Source organism: Octopus sinensis, unplaced genomic scaffold (genome assembly GCF_006345805.1).
Source record: "Octopus sinensis unplaced genomic scaffold, ASM634580v1 Contig14969, whole genome shotgun sequence".
NCBI classification, from domain to species: Eukaryota; Metazoa; Mollusca; class Cephalopoda; order Octopoda; family Octopodidae; genus Octopus; species Octopus sinensis.
In genome coordinates, this window is record NW_021833452.1 from 59129 (window position 1) to 82500 (window position 23372).

The following is a 23372-nucleotide window of genomic DNA, read 5'->3' on the forward strand; positions in this document are numbered from 1 at the left end:
CTTTAATTTCCTCCTCGTAATCTTCACACTGCACCCTGCACCTATTATTAAAATACTCTGTAAAGCAATGGAATTGTTTAGGGAGGTGATTCTATGCACAACAATAACAACAACAACAATTGAACATTTGAAAGTTTATATTTATTTCAGAATGTAATTTCTGGTTACAAGGGAGCCAAACCAGTAAAGTGGTCTCTCTTTGGTTGACAGATCTGCTAGAAATAATAACCAAATTTACCAAATTCACACTTCATCATCTTAAGGTAGGACAAGTGGGACAATGTGGTTCTGAGTTTTCTACATTAGCAATAAAGACAGGATGGTCCCGGCTGGGAGACATTTAAGATAGATCATTGTTTGGTCAAGGCTGATCTGGGATTAAACAACATTTACAAAATAATTCACTCTTCAAGTAATGATAGACATGCGGTGAATGAAATATTGTATGCGTCTCTTCAACTCTGTAGGCTCGCACATGCGTGACACATTTCTCATTATTCTGACGAGGTCTGCCATCAAAATATTGAATTTGGCATTGTCCATGATGGCTGAGTTCCGGTGGGTCAACTATTTGGAGGCCATAGGTTTGGCATAGTACGAATGAAGGATTTGGGTTTTATTATTCACAATTTCTAGCTAGAGTTCAGTTTCTAGTACTGGTAGTCTATGGTTGGGGTGTTTTGTGTGGTAGTCTATTGTGACCTTAATACTCTGGTCGATGGAGTTAGCTATTTGCTGGATGCTCTCCATAGTATTAGTTTCTATTACTATATCAACAGTACTCTCTTGTGGGGGTGCCTTTACCACTATGTTGATATCATCAACATAGCGAGAGTACATGTTTACGAGTATGGAGTTCTGTGTCAGCCGTTCCTTAAGCCTTCTGTCCCACCATACCATGAAAAGGTTGGCCACATCACCGGCGATACTAACGCCGATTGCTGCCCCCTCATCCTGGGCATATATTTTATTGTTAAACTTAAATGTGTGGCCTTTTAGGGTAACGCTTATACTAGCTCCTAGTGCATGTGCGATCATTTTCTTTACCTGATAGACATAGATAGTATGGATCTGGTCTCTCCGCTCCATCTCTCTCTATGGGTCTTCCTAGTCATAGAATTAGGATAAGGATAGGATGGTCCTGGATGGAAGGCATTTGATCATGGGTATCTGTTGGCGAAGCTAGACCTTGGACTTAAGAAGATCAGCAACTACACAGAGATAAATTAAGTACAATTATCAGAAGGCCCACTTGTATGATATCCTTCTACAGGATACCTCAAAGACAGGTGACAATGACTTCATCTTTGTGGCTGGAGATTTTAATGGGCATGACGGACGGTAATCTGGTGTTTTCCATGGTGTTCATGGGGATCCATGGAATTGGTTACAGAAACAAAGAGGGAACTAGGCTATTGGAGTTCCGTGATGCTAGCAACCAACTGATCTGCAACACCAACATCAGGAAGCCAAGCAGCCACCTGATAACCTATCAATCATGCGACTCTGCTAGCCCGATTGATTTCATCCTCACCAGACAGCGGAATGCATGGTTGCTGTTAAATACAAATGCTCTGCTTGGTGAAGAATGTACTCCCCAGCATAGGCTAGTCATCAGTGACCTTCGATTCGAGGCCACATGGATGCCAAGAAGCAGACCAATCCAGAAAAGAAGGATTTGGAAGCTTAAGAACCCTTCTTATGGTCAGAGATTTAGGGACATCCTCATTCAGAAATTTAATGAGAGGGAAGAGAAGCTACAGATTTGTGACATAGAGGGTAACTGGAAATTCCTGCGTGACAGCTTACTGAGCACCACAGATCTAAAATCTGTGACTGCAAAGTCCCTTCCAGATCTAGGGTAACGTGGTGCTGGAATAATACGGTAGACAAGACCATCAGAGCAATGAAATAGTCTTGGGAAACCTGGAAGAATAGCGATAGGGAGACTAGGAGACAGGTTTATATATATACATATATATATATATATCAAAGGGAGAAGCAGAAAATAGGTTTGCCAATGTTCAGCGATGTGAGGACCAAATAACCGAAGTATTTCGGATTAAAAGAAAGTATGCGAGAGAGAATTGTGATGTCACAGGACAGACATGTGTTCGCGTGGATGATGGTGCACTTCAGTTTAATGAATCTGCAAAGAAAGAGGCTTGGAGATGCCACTATGAAAGACTGATGAATGTGGAGAATGAATGAGAGGATGGGAGCCTGCCAAATGTTGACCCAGTTGAGGGAGCAGCTACCAAAATCTATAGCAATCTGGTAGATAAAGCAATTAAGGATATTGAAGTTAGGGAAAGCCATCCGTCCATCAGGAATCACTGCTGAAATACTTAAAATATCTGGTGATGTGGGTTATAGTCTAGTCACCCGTATTGTAAATCAGGTGGTACACGAAGGAGTCACACCCAATGACTGGAGAAGCAGCCGAATAGTCAACTGCTACAAAGGTAAAGGTGATGCTTTAGATAGAAGTAACTACAAAGGTAGCAAATTGCTGGATCAGGTGTATAATGATCAACGTTAATGATCATTATACTTATATTCTTAGAGATTTGATTTTTAATTCTTTTAATTCATAACAATGTTATTCTGACCTGAGACATTCAGGGTACGTACCTAAAAATCATATCATGACAGACATCTGGCTACATAACAACAACAACAACAACAACAACAACAACAACAACAACAACAAACAATATCATATCAGAAAACTTAGGAAAGACCTTAGTAGTAAAAGAAACAAAAGTTTTCCCGTTTACTCACCTGTTTACAAATAAACAACGAAATATTTTATTTCTCTGTCCTAAAAGACATCATTAACTCTATTGTGTCTTCTTATTTATCCATTTTACCAACCACGTTAACCTGGATTTTATGAAATTTCAGTGGAATATTTAATAGAATCATATTAGAGCTAATCTCTCAAATAGAAATTCAGAACGGAACCAGATCTGACAATTCTGAAACGAATGGCCAGAAGCAAAATAGTCACCTTCCTTGAGGAAAATGACTTGCTGGCTGACACCCAACATGGTTTCCCACCAGGAAGAAGCTGCCTGACTCAGCTCTTACAAGATTATGACTGGGTACTGAAACAGCTGCTCAACCACTCAAATGTGGAAGTCATATATCTGGACTTTGCAAAGGCCTTTGATAAAGTTGATCATGGAATGAAATGTCACAAACAGCGTGATCTCGGCATAGTCGGAAAATTGAGAGAATGGCCGAATGACTTTCTGAAGGATAGAATTCAGGTGGTAGTAGCCAATGGGGCCACCTCCAATGACATGCAAATAGTGAGTGGTGTTCAACAAGGCACTGTTTTGGGGCCACTACTGTTCATAATGGCCATCTCAGATATGCCCTCAGCCACGCTGAAAGCTACAATCACAAGTTAGCAGATGATACAAAAGTCTTACAGGTGATACAGAACCTTGAAGACACTTTGCACCTGCAACACGAGAAGGATGACAGGATAGCATGCGGTTTAATGCTGAATAGTTTCAAGACTTTTTCTATCAGCATGCAAAACTATATGCAATACCCAATAAATACACTGGACTTGGAGGGATTGCAATCCTAGAGACACAATCAGTGCGAGACCTGGGTATTTACATGAGTAATGATGCATCTTACCATGTTCATGTTGCTAAGTTGGCAATGAAACGCAGGTGACTGACTGGATGGATTCTTAGAACTTTTCGAACAAGAGACCAGGAAAACATTATGTTCCTCTGGAGGGCACTTGTCCTAAGCCACTTTGACTATTGCTCTCAGCTATGGTCACCAACCATTGTCACATTAATTTCAGGACTTGAGGTCATCCAACAAAGCTACACGAAGCTACCCTTTATGCAGCATATACGTTACTGGGAAAGACTCAAGAGATTAAGACTCAATTCCTTAGAGCGTAGGCGAGAAAGATATGTCATAATACACATCTGGAAGACATGTCCCAAACTTTAGCATCGAGAGTTACACAAATACTAGAACAGAGCGCCTCTGCAACAGCCTGGGATTCAGGGGACCACATCTCTTCAATATCCTCCCGAATGACCAGAGAGACCTGCATGGGGTGGATGTAGGTATCTGCAAAATGAAACTGGACCTCTTACTGTCAAGTGTTCCTGATAAACCAACTTCATAGTAGGAGGTGCAGATGAGGGCTGCGGCATTAAACTCCCTCACGCACCAAATGTCACTTTCTAAAAAGAATTAGTGAAGTAAAATTACGTAGCAACACCATTTGGCGGTGCCACAACATGGCAACAACACATGAGCTGAAACTAAATCAAATCTAATCAATTCTGTACTAATTTTGATAACAAATAGTTCGTTTTAAAACTAATAATTTCTATTAATAACTGTTTATCATTTTCTGAAATAAATTTGATGTAATTTAAATATTTTGTTGTATTTAATTTCAGATTAACCAACTTTATTCACTCCAATCACAAAATAATCCAATAACAAGCGGATAATGCTTAGGAGTCTTTCTCTCTTGTTTCGCTAAATTTTGCACGGCGGAGCTTCCTGCAACGTCTCATAAATTTTATTTATTTAATCTGAGTACATGATGCAAAAACTCGATATTTCATTGCAAATTAGAATGGAATAAAAGTCGTGCAGTTTAAAGGATAATATTGTAGGGGAAAATAGTACTTTTCCATTATCAGAAGTTATCTGAATAGAGGGAGACACTGTGGATTTACCACAATCACATGGAATTAAAAAAACAAATGTGTAATTATTTTAATATGACAGGATTTTTCAGCACAGTTATCATTACATATTTAAATTTTGGATTTATTTTGATATGGAAAATCATAAAGTTTTCACTGAAAAACTAACTGCAGTACTAAGTAAATAATGATAATCCTAAGGCTAGAATATAAATCAAAAGTAGTTCTTAAATGCTCACCCAACCACCTGTTTCTTTATGCAACCACCCCGACTCTGGAATGGCCTGTCTTAAACCACAACAATACAAAGTGAAATATTCATATAGACACTATTACTATATGATACACAAGGCGGTGAACTGGCAGACACGTTAGCACGCCGGGTGAAATGCGTAGCCGTATTTCGTCTGCCGTTACGTTCTGAGATCAAATTCTGCCGAGGTCGACTTTGCCTTTCATCCTTTCGGGGTCGATAAATTAAGTACCATTTACGTACTGGGGTCGATGTAATCGACTTAATCCATTTGTCTGTCCTTGTTTATCCTCTCTGTGTTTAGCCCCTTATGGGTAGTACAGAAATAGGTAGTTCGTCTGCCGTTACGTTCTGAGTTCCAATTCCGCCAAGGTCGAGTTTGCCTGTCATCCTTTAGGGGTCGATAAATAAAGTACCAGTTTCACACTGGGGTTGATGTAATCGACTTAATCCCTTTGCCTGTTCTTGTTTGTCCCCTCTATGTTTAGCCCCTTGTGGGCAATAAAGAAATATATCGCTATATGATACACAAAGAGGAAGGACATTAATATTTCTGTACCAGATATTCTACTCTTAGCTATAAATTAAGGCAAGTAACTGTCAATATACCAGAGGATATTAAAACTGCTTTTATAACAATGGGAGTGTTTAGGGAGGTGATTAGATATACAGCAACAACAACAAGTGGACATTTCAAAGTTTATCTCTATTTCAAACATTAATCTCTAGCAAGAAAGCCAAATCATTCAGGGAGTTTTTCTGTGATCTATAGACGTGCTACCATTAGTAGCTGAATCCTCTTTGATTCGCAATTTATCACCTTAAACAAGGACACATTGGACAATGTGCGTATGGGTTGTTAATAATTAGGATAAGGATAGGATGGTCCTGGATGGAAGGCATTTGATCATGGGTATCTGTTGGCGAAGCTAGACCTTGGACTTAAGAAGATCAGCAACTACACAGAGATTCAGTTTTTGTCCAGCGATAGACATTCAAGGGCATTATAACATTCAGCTTCTTCAAGAGCTGCTTTTATTGTTTCAGCTGTACGTCTCTTTGGATCACAACTTGTGAACCATTTGTACATCATCTGATAGCTCTGTTCTACAATGTCATTACTATTGTCACGCTTGATAATTTCCAGCTCAGAAGTTTTAATATCCAAGAAAATACCTGCAAAAGATATAAGAATAAGAAATAATTGCAACAACATTAACAATTATATGAAAGACGTGTACTGTAGGTTGTTATAAATATAACAAAGAAACTACATATGAGACTTAAAGAAATAGTTAAGAAACATGAAAAATATAAGACTTTGTTTACTATTTCTAAGGATGTTGACAACAATAAGAGAAGTTGAAATAAAGGCTGAAGACTGAGAAACAAATTTCAAAGATTGAATGAAAATTACACTTGAGAATATTTATGGTGAATAAATTGCAGGAGAAGTGTTTGTGAAGGCAAACGTGTATCAGAGCCTAAAGAATCAACATAAACCACCAACAATCGATTTGATCTCCTCATTCATTTTCTCAGCTCAATATTCCTGGCGGCGTCCTGACGATATTCCCTCAAGTACTTCCTCCATAAAGTTCTATCAGAAGCAATCGTCATTAGACTTTTTGGTTGGCTTCCCTAGCATAAACGGCTAAGTCGATGGATATAATCCGACCATCTCATTACTGGTCTAACCCTGGGGTCCATCTCTGTTGGCACAGTTTGAGGAATCTTTCCTCTGACATTCTCATCACATCTCAGTAATACTGGAGCTGTGACCTCTCAATGCAGAGAAGTAGCAGTTTAACATGACCAATGCTTAAATAGTATGGTGTGATGCCTTACCTTCTTTGGATTATTAATATAATATTGTCAGGAACATCTCATATATTATAGAAGAAGTATTCTGTCTGGATGACGCATAATAATAATAATTTATTTCACTGGATCAAGGCCATCAATTTAGAGAGCAGCTGATTATGGAAAGTTCTTAATGTAAATATACGAAGAGTTTTAGTTCGCAGGAAAGAAGACTCACGAACATCTACAGGTGAGTGAAGTGTGATCCTCAACTAGATGAACACTGATACCTTATTAAATAATTTAGAAGGTGTAATAGTGTTGACAGTCCACATACAGATAATGGTGGCTTAGAACTGACGAATTGATCCTTGAGGCTTTTATGTTGATAAAGTAGATCGTGATGAATGAAAACATCTTCATCGACATTTTCAAAGAAAGATAGTTTGACATTGTAAGTATTGTCTGGAAGACACAAACTAACCCTAACTCGTCCAATTTTGGTACCTTCTAATATGGAGACATCATTTTTAAGTTAAAATTTTAAGCCTAAGCAACAATAGCACATTTCCTTTTTCTGGAGCTAGACTCGACTCTTTTCACCGAAAGAAGAAAGATATTGAGGAAACAGTAGTTGGGGCCATGGTGAAACTTCACTATTTCTTGTCGAAACCAATGCTTCTGGTTTTGCAATGGCTGCAACAGTAAATCGGGGAAGAATATCTATTGCTTTTTTTCTCTCACATGTCTTGAAGGATCCTGAGTTGAAACATCCTTCCGTTGAAAAAGAAACTTCCTTAATCATAGAGTCTATACACTATTAGAAGCATATGAGTTGGAATTCCTTGCATCTTACACAATGATCCTAACAATGGTCGTTTCAAGAAGAATCGAACTCAAAGTCTTTTGCTGGAATAAACGAGACTTATTCTGGTTGTTAACTTCCTTACAGATACCAAGCACCAAAATTTAGTAAAAATATAAGACACAGAAAGACATTGTAATTAACCCACCTGTTTATCCTTAAACAACATTGTGTTTTACAGTTCTATATTTAAGAGATGAGGAATTATTTACATTTGATGGATATTTCTCCTCATCTTGTTTGTTGTTAACACGCTCCAGCTGATATACCCTCCAGTCTTCTTCAGATGTCTTGGGGAAATTTCGAACTTGGGTTCTCATTCCTAAGGTATTTTTTTATGTTGTTGTTATTATTATTATTATTATTATATTATTATTATTATTATTATTATTCAAGTAACTGCCTGGAATTGAACTCGGAGTTATGGGGTTAGTAGCCCATTACACCATATGCATGTGTTTTGCTAATTTATCCATTTTATCAGACATTCTAACCTCAATTTTATTGAATTTTATTTATAGCTTTAATATAATTCCTTCACAGTTAACATTTCGAATGGAAATTAAGAATGGAATCTGTTCTCAGTCATTCTGACATTCAAAAGCTCAGCTGATGGTAAAATTTACAGAAATCAATAAGTATTGTTATTTTATACTCACCAACTTTCCACCATTCACCACCTAACCGAAGTGCCACTTTCAGGAGATCCTTCTCTTCCAGTTTTTGAGAATCTGAAATAAATACCTGCATGGTTTACATTTTATAGTAATTTTTTTTAATGTTTATTAATAAAATAATAAGCACCATCCGAAAATGGCCGATACCGGTGCCGCCTTGACTGGGTTCCGTGCTGGTGGCACGTAAAAAGCACCAACTGATTGTGGCCGTTGCCAGCCTCCCATGGCATCTGTGCCGGTGCACATAAAAAGCACCCACTACACTCCCGGAGTGGTTGGCGTTAGGAGGGGTATCCAGCTGTAGATACACTGCCAGATCAGACTGGGGCCTAGTGCAGCCTCCTGGCTTCCCAGACCCCGGTCGGACCGGCCAACCCATGCTAGCATGGAAAGCGGACGTTAAACGAACGAACGATGATTGCAACACACACCTGCTTAAACAACAACCAATCAACAAAAATGCAAAACAAAGAATAACAGTCATTAATTCACCTGTTCAAACTTAAACAACAGCATATTTTACTCCTGTCTTCCAAAAGACAATATTAACTCTATTGTATCTTCTAATTTATCCATTTTAAACAACTGTGCTAACTTTATTTACATTCGACGGATATTTGTTCTCATCTTGTTTGTTGTTAACATGTTTCGGCCTAATGACCCTCCAGCCTTCTTCAGGTGACTTGGGGAAATTTCGAACCTGAGTTCTCATTCATAAGGTGGTGGTTGATGTTGTTCAGGTCACTGCTTGGAATCGAACTCAGAATATTCGGGTTAGTAGCCCGCGCTCTTAACCACTACGCCATATGCCCGTGGGCATATCTGCCGAAACGTTGTGTTAACAACAAACAAGTTGAGGACAAATATCCGTCAACTGTAAATAATGTACATAATTCCTCATCTCTTAAATATAGAACGTGCTAACGCTGTTCATGAAGTTTCAGTAATATCGTGAATAGAATTATTTTTCAGTTAACCATTCAATTTGAATGTAGGAATGGAACTGTTCTCAATCATTATGATATTCAAAAAGGATGAGGTGATGGTAAAATTCATAGAAATCAAGGAGGTGTTGTTATTTGATACTCACCACCTGGCTCTGTCTCTGTCTGGACTTCCTTCTCCTCAAACTTTGGACTCACTGAAATAAACACTTCAAAGTTTTACACATTGTTCTATGATTGCCTTATCTTTATTAACAATCTGTATTTCATTATTGGGAGTACAATGACACACTGCCTGCGAGGTCAATACCAAATATGTGTATAGCGTCTGATTAATGAACATGCAAACTTCATTACAATGAATATGATTGTCTCTCAGCAATGGTCGACTATGCTTTTGGTCAATATTTTTTGTACTTTTTACTCACCTTTTTAGTTACTGCTTCAAAAGACAATATTATCTCTAGTGCGTCTTCTAATTTATCGATTTTATGACATTTCAGTAATATCTTTAATAGAATTACGGAGATGTACTTGCATAGCAAGTGACCTGATGAGAGATCGTGTGCTGGAACGAAAACAATTGCAGCATGGAAGGTGTTTATAAGCCATTTAAGAAACACAAAAACCGTTAGATTCACTTCAACATTTAAATTCAATTTGTCAAAATATTTTCCTCGCTTTGAGACTGTGACCTGTTCACTGACACAACTCTGTGCTGCATTTAATAGAATTATTTTAGTTAACCTTTCAAATAGAAATTATGAACGGAATCTATTCTCAGTCATTCTGACAAATAAAATGGCTGCGGTGAAAGTAAAAGTTATAGAAAGCAATTCGGTACTATCATTTTATACTCACCAAATGGTTCTGCCACTGTCTGGACCCCCTTCTCTTTAAACTTTGGACTCTCTGAAACAAGACAAATATTTCCAAGCTTTAAGTTAAAATGTTTCTTATTTGCCTCAAATTAGAAATCAAAGGAAATGGCTACTGTTCCTTTCAAACTTTGTCTTTCTGACCGGGGACGTTTTCAAACTGACCAATTTACCATTACATCTGAGACAGAAATATCCTTGTGTTCTGCTCTATACCACAAATCTGTTTATCAATTGCCTGACCTTAACCACTTGAACGTGTCCCTTAATGGCTGACAATATGTGCATCTCTGATCATGAGCAGGAGTAGTGAGGGAGCATCAGAGATATGTGCTAAGAGGGGATTTGGGGATTTTTTAAAAATAAATATAACAAAAGCAAACTTTGAAGGAAATATTCGCCATTTTGCATAGATTCTCAGGTTAAGCAAACAGGAAATAACAGTTACTAGCCAAGGATAAATGTCGTGTTACACAGGGTAACTAGTATTTCATTATTGTGAAACTTTCTTATCATCAATGGTTAAAGGTTGGTATTGTGTAACAGCCCAGCATTTAGATCCACGACAAAGTAGACTAACCTTCCTAAACCTCCCCACTTTAGTCCCTTAGTTTTGTATTTTCTTATATCTGTGACACATCTATGACGTGTCATTGTCCTGTCTACTCTATACTTTACTAACAAACATTCCCCTCCTCTTCAGCTTAATTCCACCGTCAACTGAGTCAGTCATTGAGGATCGAGCCAAATATACGATACACCACATCAGGTAGGATAAACACACACTTGCTCTCTTTGTTAGACGTTGCTGCTGGTAACCTTTAATTTGAACTTCCTGCATCACAGTTCACCAGAATATTATCTGAGTCAAGAAACATTTGAACACTCCTTAATAAAGAAGTTTTCTCTCCAGGTGAGCAATGATTAGATTTATACAGATGGAACAGCAGAAAGTGGTTTCAGGTGTCCTAAAACACTGTACACTTGTACAAAACATCATTAACTACACATAACTGTTCATCAACCCCATATTGCAATGAACATATCTGAAATGGTACGTAATAAATGATACTAAAGTATAAAGGTTATTTCTGTCAAACCTCATTTAGAAATTAATCAAATTTTGGGACCCTTTTGAGGTCCCTTTATCAATGACGTATACTTCAATAAGGTGGAAACCTACTTACCAGAAAATTTGAGGATATAGTTGCTAGAATAAAAATTGGCTGGGTAAAGTTCAGAGATATTATTTTTGTTGGTAACAAAGGGCCTCTCCCTAAGAGTGGAAAGCAGATTGGATGAAAGATAGGCTGTGGACATAAAAGACATGCAAAGGGTTGGAGACAAATGAAGCCAACATGCTCCACTGGATGTACAACATCAGTGTTCAGGTAAGTCACAGTAGAAATATCTTAAGAGAAAATCTAGGTATAAGAGTCATCCGATGTAGAGTTCAAAAGAGAGATCTTTTATAGTATGGTCATGTGATGCATATGGATGAGGTGATCAGCATAAAGAGATGCGGATCTATAAATGTGGAGAGAACCTCAGGAGGACATGGGACAAATTGGTAAGAAATGATCTTCAGATGTTGGACCTCACACGGGAGGTGATTAAAACGACTGAGACAATCAGTAATTCGCTGTGCATGGAAAGACCCACCTGGCTAAGTAAAGCTGAGGCCATAAAGGTATGTCCTTCATGTGCATACCACCCGTCTTAAAACAAACCATCCGTCATACACCTAACAAACATTCCACGCTTCCCATCCTTCCAACACGCCTTTCCCCAACAAGATCCCCACCGGCTGCATACTTCCCCATGTACCTATCTGCATATATCTCTCGTTTGAATCTCTTCTCCTCAGCGTATCCTCTCAATACCCCAACCCTCTAGAATTCAATAGAAGGTAACAAGGTGTACAATGTTAGGTTAGGATACAAGGTGATGCTATCACAAAATAAGGTTAATATTTCTGACATACAAGGTAAAGAAAATTAATCAATGATAGCTAATTAATTATCGTGTTAATGGTGTATATAGGCAGTTCAATGACACATACCCGAGAGTGCAATACTAAATATCTGTGTAGCTTATATATAAACAATCTATATAAACAATAACTCTGAGCACATTTTCAAACTTCACCCGTCTAACCCCCGGCGACATATTTACAAAGTCAGAAAACAGTACTGCTCCCATGACTTTCGGAAACATTTTTTCACGCTAAGAGTTGCTGAAGCATGGAACAAACTGCTGTTATCAGTTGTTAGTTGTCGGAGCACTGCATCCTTCAAAACATCCATGCTTCCCGAGATTCGCCAACACTACACCTGATTCTCCCCTCCATACACACGCAAACATGTATCTGACTCATACATTGTTCGCTTTCCAGACATTTGTACATTACTGCATATGCTTTATACGCACTTTTGACAAGTTGTGGTGCACCTGAGCACTGTATACAATAATTTCATTATTATTATTTTTTAATGAACATGTGACCTTCCTTATAACGAATATGATTGTGTTTCGGCACATTTGATATTATGGGAGTTCCACGAGCAACAAAAGAAAAATATTACCATATAGAGTGTCAAACACTTATAATTTATTATCCTCGTTAAATAACAACGACCATGTTTCATGATCTAATCTGAACATAAGAATAAAGTCAGAACTAAAACCAAAATGTGAAAGGCTCAGAAAACTGTGCCTCTGTTAGCATCAATATCATCTAAAGACCAACAAATGTGAGTAACAGAATGTATAAATGGATGGTAAATGTTATCTAGACAATGTAGTAAATGTGTATTATATGCAGTTACCGACAAGGAATTGTGTGTTCTAGTCAAACTGGGAACCCATATTCTATTCCTATCTGTATATTTTATGTTCATACCAAAAGGTATTAACATAAAACATACAGATAGGAATAGGCACATGAGTGGCTGTGTGGTAAGAAGCTTGATTCCCAAACATATGGTTCCAGGTTCAGTCCCACTTCATGGTATTTTGGGCAAGTGTCTTCCACTATAGCCTCGAGCCGAGCAAAGCCTTTTGAGTGGACTTGGTAGATGGAAACTGAAAGAAGCCTGTTGTATATGTACATCTATATATATAAAACTGAGAATGTATATGTATGGTTGTCTGTGTGTGTGAATCCCTAAAACTAAAGAAGTACCCTGCCAATTTCATTCAAATTTTACACATGCCTTACTTAGGGTCCATGGAGTGTCATGGGCGAAAAAAGTCTTCAACTTCTTGCCTAATGGGGGCCCAAGGGCGGATAAACCGCATTTCAAAGCATTTTGGGCAGCGTTAAAGCCCGTAACTTGAAGAGCATGCAGCCACTTTTCTCCAAATTTGCAACAAACATTAATCAGGCCCCTCGAAATGCTGTTGGCAAAAAACAATTTCAGAAGCCGACTATGAGTCCTCTACAAAATGCAGATTAATCAGATTTGAGTATACTACACTGGGTTTTATTGTGGTTTTGGGCCATTTTCCGCCGATAAAATATTGACAGTATTTATGCATTATAAGTAGCGTATAGTATTTTATGAAAAGCTTTTTGTCCAATTTGGCAGAGAAAACGGGAAGAACATTAAAATTTTTGATGCTGCTTGTTATCCCCGCACCACCGGGCCATGTACATGTGTGTCTGAGCGGCCAGGTAAATGCACGTATGAGTATGTGTGTGTACTTGTGTGTGCATGGTTCGGTAAAGGCACAACAAACTCCAGAAGTGCCCTTTTGATGTTTCACGTTTCCAATCCCATGCAGTGCAGCATGGCCCAATAGCATGTCTGCTTTCTATGTCATCCATATCTGAACTATACAATGCAAAATGTTCATACGAGAAAATAAACTGTTGTGACTTACAGTCATTCGAGTTTGACTGCGTGACCATTTCCGGAAGCTACGCTTGTCACCTACAATTAATCGACCTTGTGCCCCCCCCCCGTTTAGTTGGACGAGTAAATAAGGAATTAATTATGAATTGAGTGAAATTAGACACATTTTTAAAACTCACTTCTATTTATGTTTATTATGTTTAAAATGTGTTAAAAGTGTACAAATTTTGAATGTTGTTTATAATTTTGTTTTCATTCCTGTTGGACCCCACAATTCTCAATTTGGCGGCAATCTTTTTCTTTACCTCCATTTCCAAGATTAAGCAACATATTACGACATACATCTGGCTGCATAACAGCAACAACAACAATAACTTATCAGAAAACTTACAAAAGATCTTTATAGAAAAACAAACAACTTTCTTATTAACTCACACGTTTACACCTCAACAAAAATAGATTTTAGTTCCCTCTTCCAAAAGACAATATTGAATCTAATTTATCCATTTTACCAACCATGTTAACCTTGACTTTATAAACTTTCAGTAACATTTTTGATACAGTTACTTTACATCTAACCTTTCAAATGGAAATTAGAATTGGGATTTGTTCTCCACCATTCTAATAAGCAAAACAGCTCAGGTGAATGTAAAATGTATAGAAATCAATTAAGAGTTGTTATTTCATACTCACCAACTCTCTTTGTCACAGTCCGCACTTCCTTCGTTTCAACCTTTGCAGTCTCTGAAATATGTGTTTCCAAGTTTTATACTTTATAGCAACAATTTTTTTTATATCTGTTAATCTATATTTTATCATTCTGAGACATTTGTAACATCAGTGGTCAACCAGTGATCCCTATGGTTTTGGTCAATATTCCATGTAATCGGCCAGTATTTATGACTGACCTCCCTAAACATCCACTCTCTACCACGGCATCCTACATAGTCTAACGATGTAGCAGTTATCACATTTAATTATCGCTCAACATCAGATTGAATGTTAGTTGTACTGTTTCTTTTCTTATAACTGTGCCAAATTTTTACATGGCATCGTTCTCAAAGCTCTGGTCTTTGCTAACAACCTGCTTAATTCCAATGTCAACCAAGTAATTCATCAAAGATCTAGACATAAGCACATGTGACACCACTTTAAGGAAGATAAACATACACCTGATCTCTCTGTTAAAAGTTGCTCCTGATAATATTTAATTTTAACTGCCCACTCTACCAGAATGTCATCTTATCCAGGACATACTTGAAGGTTTCATGATCTGATGTGCACATAATAATCAAGTGAGAACCAAAACCAAGAGTTGAGAGACAAACAAACCTGTGCTTCAATTGGCTTTAATATCATCCAAAAACCAACATACCAACAAGGAGTTGTGTATTAAAGTCTTTCAAATGGGGAACACAGTTTTACTCCCTTAAAATCTTCTGCTGAATTTAATAGTTTACCAAAGATGACAACGATGTCCTTGTAAGTACACAATTTATGCTCCATTAGTTTTGTTGCAGACTACAACCCCGTTGAAGTGTAACAAGTTTCTTACTTGGATAAAGACAATGTTTAGTGGATATCACTGAGAAGAGACACTAGGAACCCCTTTTGAGATAAATCTGCCAGATTATACTGACCTGGGTCTACGCAACAACATGAAGTACATTATTCTACACAATAAAGTCAATGAGACAAGCAGGACAAACAGACAGATCATCAAAAGATATTCTTACCAACTTCACTTTTGCTTGTTACAAGTTTCCGACACTTCAGGCATCGTTGAAGTGGAACGATTGAACATTGCTTAGATATCAAAAGATGTTCGCATGGATGGTATTTTATGGTTGCTGTTCTATTTCTGCACCGCAAACATCTGTGCAACAAAATACAAATATATCAGGCCAAAATATTCATTTATAACAAATATTACATTGTGTGCATGTTTACAGAAGAGAAAATTAGGACAAAATACAATGACAAGTAAGAGGACACCAAAAATTCTTTATACAGTTACACAGCGGCAGCTTTGTGCGTAGCTATATGGCACAAACACACACACACACACATGCAAACACACAAATTGATGAATACTTGTCTTGACTCTGACACATCATAAGAAATGTCTGTTACACATTCACTACTTGTATTCCAGAAATATATTTCTAACATCAAACTCGTTTATTCTGAACAGATATATTTACACAGCTTTCTTTATATTCACATACTTTATTATGTATATATAATAATAATAATAATAATAATAATAATAATAATAATAATAAAATAATAATAATATTCTCTTTTACTCTTTTACTCGTTTCAGTCATTTGACTGTGGCCATGCTGGAGCACCGACTTTAGTTGTGAAAATCGACCTCAGGACTTATTCTTTGTAAGCCTAGTACTTATTCTGTCGGGCTCTTTTGCCAAACTGCTAAGTTACATGTGCGTAAACACCCCAGCATCTGTTGTCAAGCGATGCTGGGGGACAAACACAGACACACAAATATACACACACACGCACGAACACACACGCACACACACACGCACATATATATATACATATATATATATATATATATGTATATACATATATACGACGAGCTTCTTTCAGTTTCAGTCTACCAAATCCACTCAAGAGGCTTTGGTCAGCCCGAGTCTATAGTAGAAGACACTTGCTTAAGGTGTCACGCAGTGGGACTGAACCCGGAACCATGTGGTTCATAAGCAAGCTGCTTACCACACAGCCACTCCTACGCCTAAGATTGAATTATGTAAAATAGAAGAAATTATCTATAAATAGAAGTCTGCTCCGGTATCCAAACCTCAGTTTTATTATGACAACCATCTAATTGTCACATATATATATATATATACATTATAAAACACGTTATTGCATTTAATCTGGTTAACAAGTATTCTATGCTTAAACATTCGGTTATGAATTGTATGGATGGACGACAGAACACAATCACCATGGCATCATGTACGGGAGAACATCATGTATGGTAGCAACACAAGTCACTATTCTAACATAGAACAATGCCCTGAGAACTGCCTACAATGTATGTGTGTGTGTGTGTGTGTCGTGTGAGTGTGCTAAAGCCGAAAACTCTTTGAAGGTTAATGTGTTGAATACAGTGAATGCCATGTTTGGATGTGCCATCAAAGCCTTACTACCCTACTTACCTCCTGAAGATCCCAGACCAATAAAAGTTACATAATGGTTCTATGGTTGAAGGACTGTGGGAAATGGTCTAACTCCCAAATTGGATTATTCAGTGTCTGACGCATGTGACTTTACTGTGCCATCGCTATTGAAAAAAATCTGGCCGTTACAAAGGGAAATTTCAGAAAATCCGCTGATGCTTGTCAATTGAATAAAACAAAACTATATTTATACAGACCAAAATCAATATCTATAAACAATAACTGAATTTCAACAGACAAAGAAAGCTAAGTATATTCTCTAAGGGGAAATGTGTCCGTTTCATTAGTAGCAAATACAGAAAAAGATGTATGGCAATGAAATTGCTAAATCTTACAAAATACGGGAGTCTAAGGGTCTAAGGCGACTAAAACACCTAGTAATGGAATATGTGTTATTTGAATTATTTCTTTCCTGCAGTTTTTTTTCTGTGAAGATATGTGGCAATGTTCCTCAGTGTTTGTAGAAATATGTATGTATGTATGTATGTATGTATGGATGTATGTAAGTATGTAGGTATGTATGTAAGTATGTATGTATGTATGTACGTATGCATGTATGTATGTATGTATATATGTATATATATATATATATATATATATATATATATATATATTTTATTAGGGAGTATAACTCCAAACTTACAGGGAAAATTTAGAATTAAATCAAATTTCACAATATAAATATAAAAATTTAATTAGAGATTTACTTATTATATATTGATCATTCACTTTTATAATTTTTGAGATCTAGTTATATGTTTTATAAAAATATATTTGTTATTTATGTTTTGGTTCATGTCTATCACTGTTTGAGTTGCATAATAGTGGTTTTATCTCTAATTTATATTATATATATATATATATATATATATATATATATATGTATATGTATATATATACATATATATATATAAATATGCACTGTTGGTGTGTGTTTGTAGGTTATTTCCTTATGAAATCTTTCAGAATAATGACTGATTGGGACATAGAAGATTGAGAAAAAAATATGTTGGTAGACAGATAAATTCCACTTATTTCTAAGTAAACAATTTCAAAATGTATTCATTCTCTTCATTATTTAGTTCTACATTTTCCTATTAGTCACAACTCTTTAAAATTGGGAATGAAGAGAGGTTGACAGTGAGGCACTTCTGTTGATATAATGTGAATATAATCACAATCGTGTTTTTTCTTTGATCACCTAACAACTGAATATCATTTATTGTGTGACCTTTGATCAAAACACTAGTGACAGTATAATATATTGGCAGAATTAAAACTAAATAAACATATAAACAGGATTATTTAGGAAATAGAAAATATACTGGTTTATCTTGTCATTGCCAGGAAATACTTACACTGGGGGTAAAAATGTTTGTAATTTTTCTCTCAAATTTGAATTCTTAATGAGGTCCAATGGTGTGTTATTCTTGTCATTTTTATAGTAAAAGTCGGCTCCCTGACCGGCTAGATATCTAGCCACCACAGTGCCAGAGAGCCTTTCTTCCTTTCTCAGGTCCAGCTCATTGCAGTACTACAAATGATGAAATATAAAATGATAATAGTATTACACAAATATTCATAACAGATGTCCCCACAACAGTTCAAATAAATCTACTCATAGATTTCGTTTTTGGATTTGGTTTGCAAGATTCTTTATGTGAGTTCGTGTGTTGAAGCATATGCTGTTGTCTGGGGAGAGTCATTCTCTTTTAGTGCCTTATAATTTAGGAAAATAAAGAAGGCGTTAAGTGGAAATTTTACCGGTGAGTGTGTTAAATTATAAGACACTAAAAGAGAAGAAATCTCCCCACACACAACAGTACTCATAGATTGTTTATCCAGTAAACAGTACTATTACACTATTCCATATCCTATCCCTTTTCTCGTTCAGTTTCCATCTTTAGGCCCAATCGATTGTTTATGGTAATAATCTATTGCTAAAAAGAGATCTTACAAACTATTAATTTGATTAGTGGATGAATAAGATATTTTGATTGTACGCCTATTTGTCTAATATATTTACTCACTTGTTAAAAAAATCCAGGGACATATCTTATTCACCCACTAATCAAATTAATGGTTTGTAAGATCTCTTTTTAGCAATAAATTATTACCATAAACAACGGATTGGGCCTAAAGACGGCAACTGAACGCGAAAAGGGATAGGACATGGAACAGTGTAATGGTAAATAGGTATAACTCCCGATTTCCCGCTATTACCAGTAAATTCATTTATTTTACTCAGATGTACATTCGTTTGATAAAATGATATAGGGGCATTACTTATTCACCCACAAATACCATTAATAGGTTCTAGTACCTATTTTAGCAATAAATTATTACAATAAAGGTTAACAAAATATTTAATAGCTTAATTATGCCTAACCGATTCTAAAATTTATATATTGACATAAGACTGGAGACAGGAATGAGAGTGGAACTAAAATGGGAACGGGAAAGGGAACTGGAAATAAACCCTGTTTTTCCCGGTAGTACTGGGTAATTCAGCTAGTATATATACATATTAGGGCGGTGAGCTGGCAGAATCATTAGCATGCCAGGCGAAATGCTTAGCGGTATTTCGTTTGCTGCTACGTTCTGAGTTCAAATTCCGCTGAGGTCGACTTTGCCTTTCATCCTTTCGGGGTCGATAAATTAAGTACCAGTCACACATTGAGGTTGATATAATCGACTTAATCCGTTTGTCTGTCCTTGTTTGTCCTCTCTATGTTTAGCCCCTTGTGGGTAGTAAAGAAATAGAAATAGGTATTTCGTCTGCCGTTACGTTCTGAGTTCAAATTCCGCTGATGTCGATTTTGCCTTTCATCCTTTCGGGGTCGATTAGATAAGTATCAGTTACATAATGGGGTCAATGTAATCGACTTAATCCCTTTGTACATCCTTATTTGTCCTCTCTATGTTTAGCCCCCTATGTGCAATGAAGAAGTAAGTATATATATATATATATATATATATATATATTCACAAACAATTTTAAATCTTACCTCATCTAAAATATCCATCGTTATGCCCTCGGAATCAAACATATCATTTTTAACAGCAAGGTGCAAACAACTGTTACCTTCACCATCAACAACATTTATGCTTGCTCCTCGGTCTATTAATTTGTGCATCATTCCGAGGTGACCTTGGGAGACGGTTTCAAGCAAAGGAGTCATTTCCTTATGGTTCTTCTTATCCAGTTTTACCGCATCCTTTGTGGAGGTAAAAATAGAAAATGAAAACTTACATGAAAATTCGGATGGATATCAATGTGTCATAAGTGTCTTATACTGAGTTCTTGATCAAACCGATCAGATACATTTCATGTTTGTCAGAGAAACTAAACTTCTATTACGACCCTGTATAAGTTGCTTTGTGTTAGAGGCATGGTAAATCTTTTCAGATGTAATAAATGGATTGTTTCCACTTAATCTACATTTATCCCTCACTAAAAGTAAGCTTTAGGGGAGTTGAACAAGAGTGAATGCATGATTAACAGATCAAGTCTAGGAAAGAAGAATTATAATTTCTAAGGTATACTTTTGATATCGTGAGGTATACTTGCCATCTCAATATGGTACACTTTCTGTGCTCTTATGGTATGTAAATACCATAAGAGCACAGAAAGTGTGCCTAAAGCCAGCTGGAGACGATGTTCTCCTGGGGCTACAAGCTACAGTAACACCCACCATTAGTGGTTAGCTATATTGAGATAGCAAGTATACCTCACATTGTCGTGCAGTTACTGTTTATACCTCGTTCAGAGATTTATTATTACTTTTGATATCGCTATATAAATAAGGTGTTCATAAAACTGCTGAGGCGGTTAGTGTCCACATCCACAAAATTAATTATAGTCTCACATACACACACACGCACACACACATATATACAGAACATTCTATAATTATAAGTATAATTAAAATTAGGGTTGTTCGGAAGTGCTGGCGTTTGGATATTGGTTATTCTATGTCGCTTGGTCGAATACGTATTTAATTATTAATAGTTCCAAATTTTTAATTGAAATACTACACTGAAGAAGGAAATAAGTGAGTAAATATAAATTTTACATCTCTTTAATCCTGAAACGCGTATGTGGTTAATCAATGTCGGTTAGATTCGATATGTTTTCTCTTGACCTCCGTAAAATAAGAATATTGTTCTCTGGGAGTCATCTTATGGTAAACGAATAGTATTTAGCTGCTATTTCGAAATTTCGGTATGTGGTGAAGCAATTTGCTGAACCCTAATTATAATAATGCTTATAATTATAATAATAATATTATTATTAAGGAGTATAACTCCAAATTTACAGGGAAAAATTCAATTTAGTATTAAATCAAATTTCACAATATATATATAATATATATATAAATTAGAGAAAATCCACTATTATGCAATTCCAACAATGATAGACATAAACCAAATCATAAATAAAAAATTAAATATATTTTAAAACATATAACTAAATCACAAAAAGTACAAAAATGAATAAACAATATATAGTAAGTAAAAAGACTGCGTAGTTTCATGGCTATAATTTAAATTCGAATTACAATTAAATTTAAATTTAATCGAAAAACAATGTAATTTATATTTGTTAACTAACCTGGGACAGCATCAAAGTCACCACATCATGGTGTCGCCTGAAAATTATGGAAAGAGTAAAGAAAAACATGAAAAATACAAACATCACAGAGATTGAGATAATTAGTAATTATTAGGTCATTAAAGAAAATAAAAAGAATTGAGTCACCATAACCTAATTAAAGCAGTTCTTACACGCACATATTTGTCAATACACACGAGTCACAGTAGAACAATAATATATATACACCTGAGTAAACACAGAAATATATATATGGTACAGTGAGCAGCTGTATAAACACGGAATTTAGGAGGGAAAGAAGGGCTATAGTTCATTATATGGACCCCAGTACCTGACTGTTAATGTATTTTATTAACCTTGCAGAGATGGAGGGATAAGTTGAGGTCAGCAGGATTTGACCCCAGAACATAAATGTCGTAAATAAATACCACAAAGTATTTTGTCCAACAGTAATAAAATACAAGAACCGGAGAAAAGAGGGAGGATAGTTTATTAAATGAACCCCTGGATATTACTGGTACAGATTATATTGACCCCAGAGTGGTAATAGATACTGCGGCAGGATTTGAACATGGAACATAAAGTGACAGATATAAATATTGTAAGAGGATTATTCTGTATTTAGCCCATGGTCGGAGGAAAGAGGGAAATTACTAGAGAAAGAGAGGGAAAAAGAAAGAGAATGCAGTTGTACATGGGATGAAAGGAAGAGGGAGGATTTGAACTTGTAACCTTGAGCTAATGGATGATGAGATAAAGAGAAGAAACTAGTGAAGTAACAACAACAACAGCAATTATGGTGATGATTAATTAATGAAATAGATTAGTTATATTACAGTGTGAAAGAGGGTAGAAGAACAACAAACCCAGGGTGGGATTATGACATGAATGACTCAATGAAATAGAAACAGATTTGGATGTTCCAGATCTAAGGTGGACTTACTTTCGAACTGCCAGATGCAGAGGTGTGTCACCATCTTTGTCCATTGCATTGGCATCGATGCCGTCGTGATTCAATAAGAGGCGAACTGTGTCTGTGTGTCCCTGGAAACAGGCAAAGTGAAGAGGTGTAGCACCAAAGGAGTTATCTCGTTGATTCACCTGGAAAAGAAAAGAATGAAAACATTAAAAATGGCGCCTGAAGGGTGGGTGAGGGGAGAATCATTAAAAGAAAAACTGCACAGAGAAAGAGAAGAAAAACATCAAATTATTTAAACAAGTGGAATGACTGGGGTGGGGTTAATTAAATCAGCTTTATATTGTATTTATACACACGTGTATACACCCACATACACACACACACACACCACACACCATATATATGTGTTATAGTTTAAAACAAACAGTAAAAGGTTGTCATTATAGTACTCGGAGTTTTGAATGATGGAGCGAAGAGCTACGATACATTCTCATCAGCTATTAATGGCAACAGATGCGATGAAAAAGAAAACCGTTAAATAAAAGAGAAGTAACTCTAATAAGTGGAAAAAATTAAAACGAAAAAAGATTTAAAAAATACACGCAACCATATTCTCACAATACATAGACATAAACCTCCTGCGTTC

At 36.3% G+C, this 23372-nt stretch overlaps 1 protein-coding gene across 6 annotated transcripts in view; it reads right to left on the minus strand.

The window, feature by feature from the left end:
* Positions 1-795: 795 nt before the first annotated feature.
* Positions 796-23372, minus strand: part of LOC115230222 (E3 ubiquitin-protein ligase MIB2-like) — a 28221-nt gene continuing 5644 nt past the window's right edge. The window contains exons 4-14 of one of the 6 annotated variants that reach the window (XM_036499571.1): positions 22751-22908; positions 21808-21844; positions 20201-20410; positions 18551-18726; positions 15717-15856; positions 14674-14724; positions 10107-10157; positions 9392-9442; positions 8284-8355; positions 5915-6132; positions 796-1211 (exon numbers count right to left, since the gene is read on the minus strand). In XM_036499571.1, coding sequence (XP_036355464.1) covers positions 5927-6132; positions 8284-8355; positions 9392-9442; positions 10107-10157; positions 14674-14724; positions 15717-15856; positions 18551-18726; positions 20201-20410; positions 21808-21844; positions 22751-22908 — 1152 coding nt within the window. In that variant the 3' untranslated portion in view covers positions 796-1211; positions 5915-5926. Of the gene's footprint in view, positions 1212-5643; positions 6133-8283; positions 8369-9391; positions 9443-10106; positions 10158-14673; positions 14725-15716; positions 15857-18550; positions 18727-20200; positions 20411-21807; positions 21845-22750; positions 22909-23372 lie in introns of those variants that run through there. The other 5 variants (XM_029800437.2, XM_036499574.1, XM_036499573.1 and 2 more) reach the window with 5 other exon arrangements.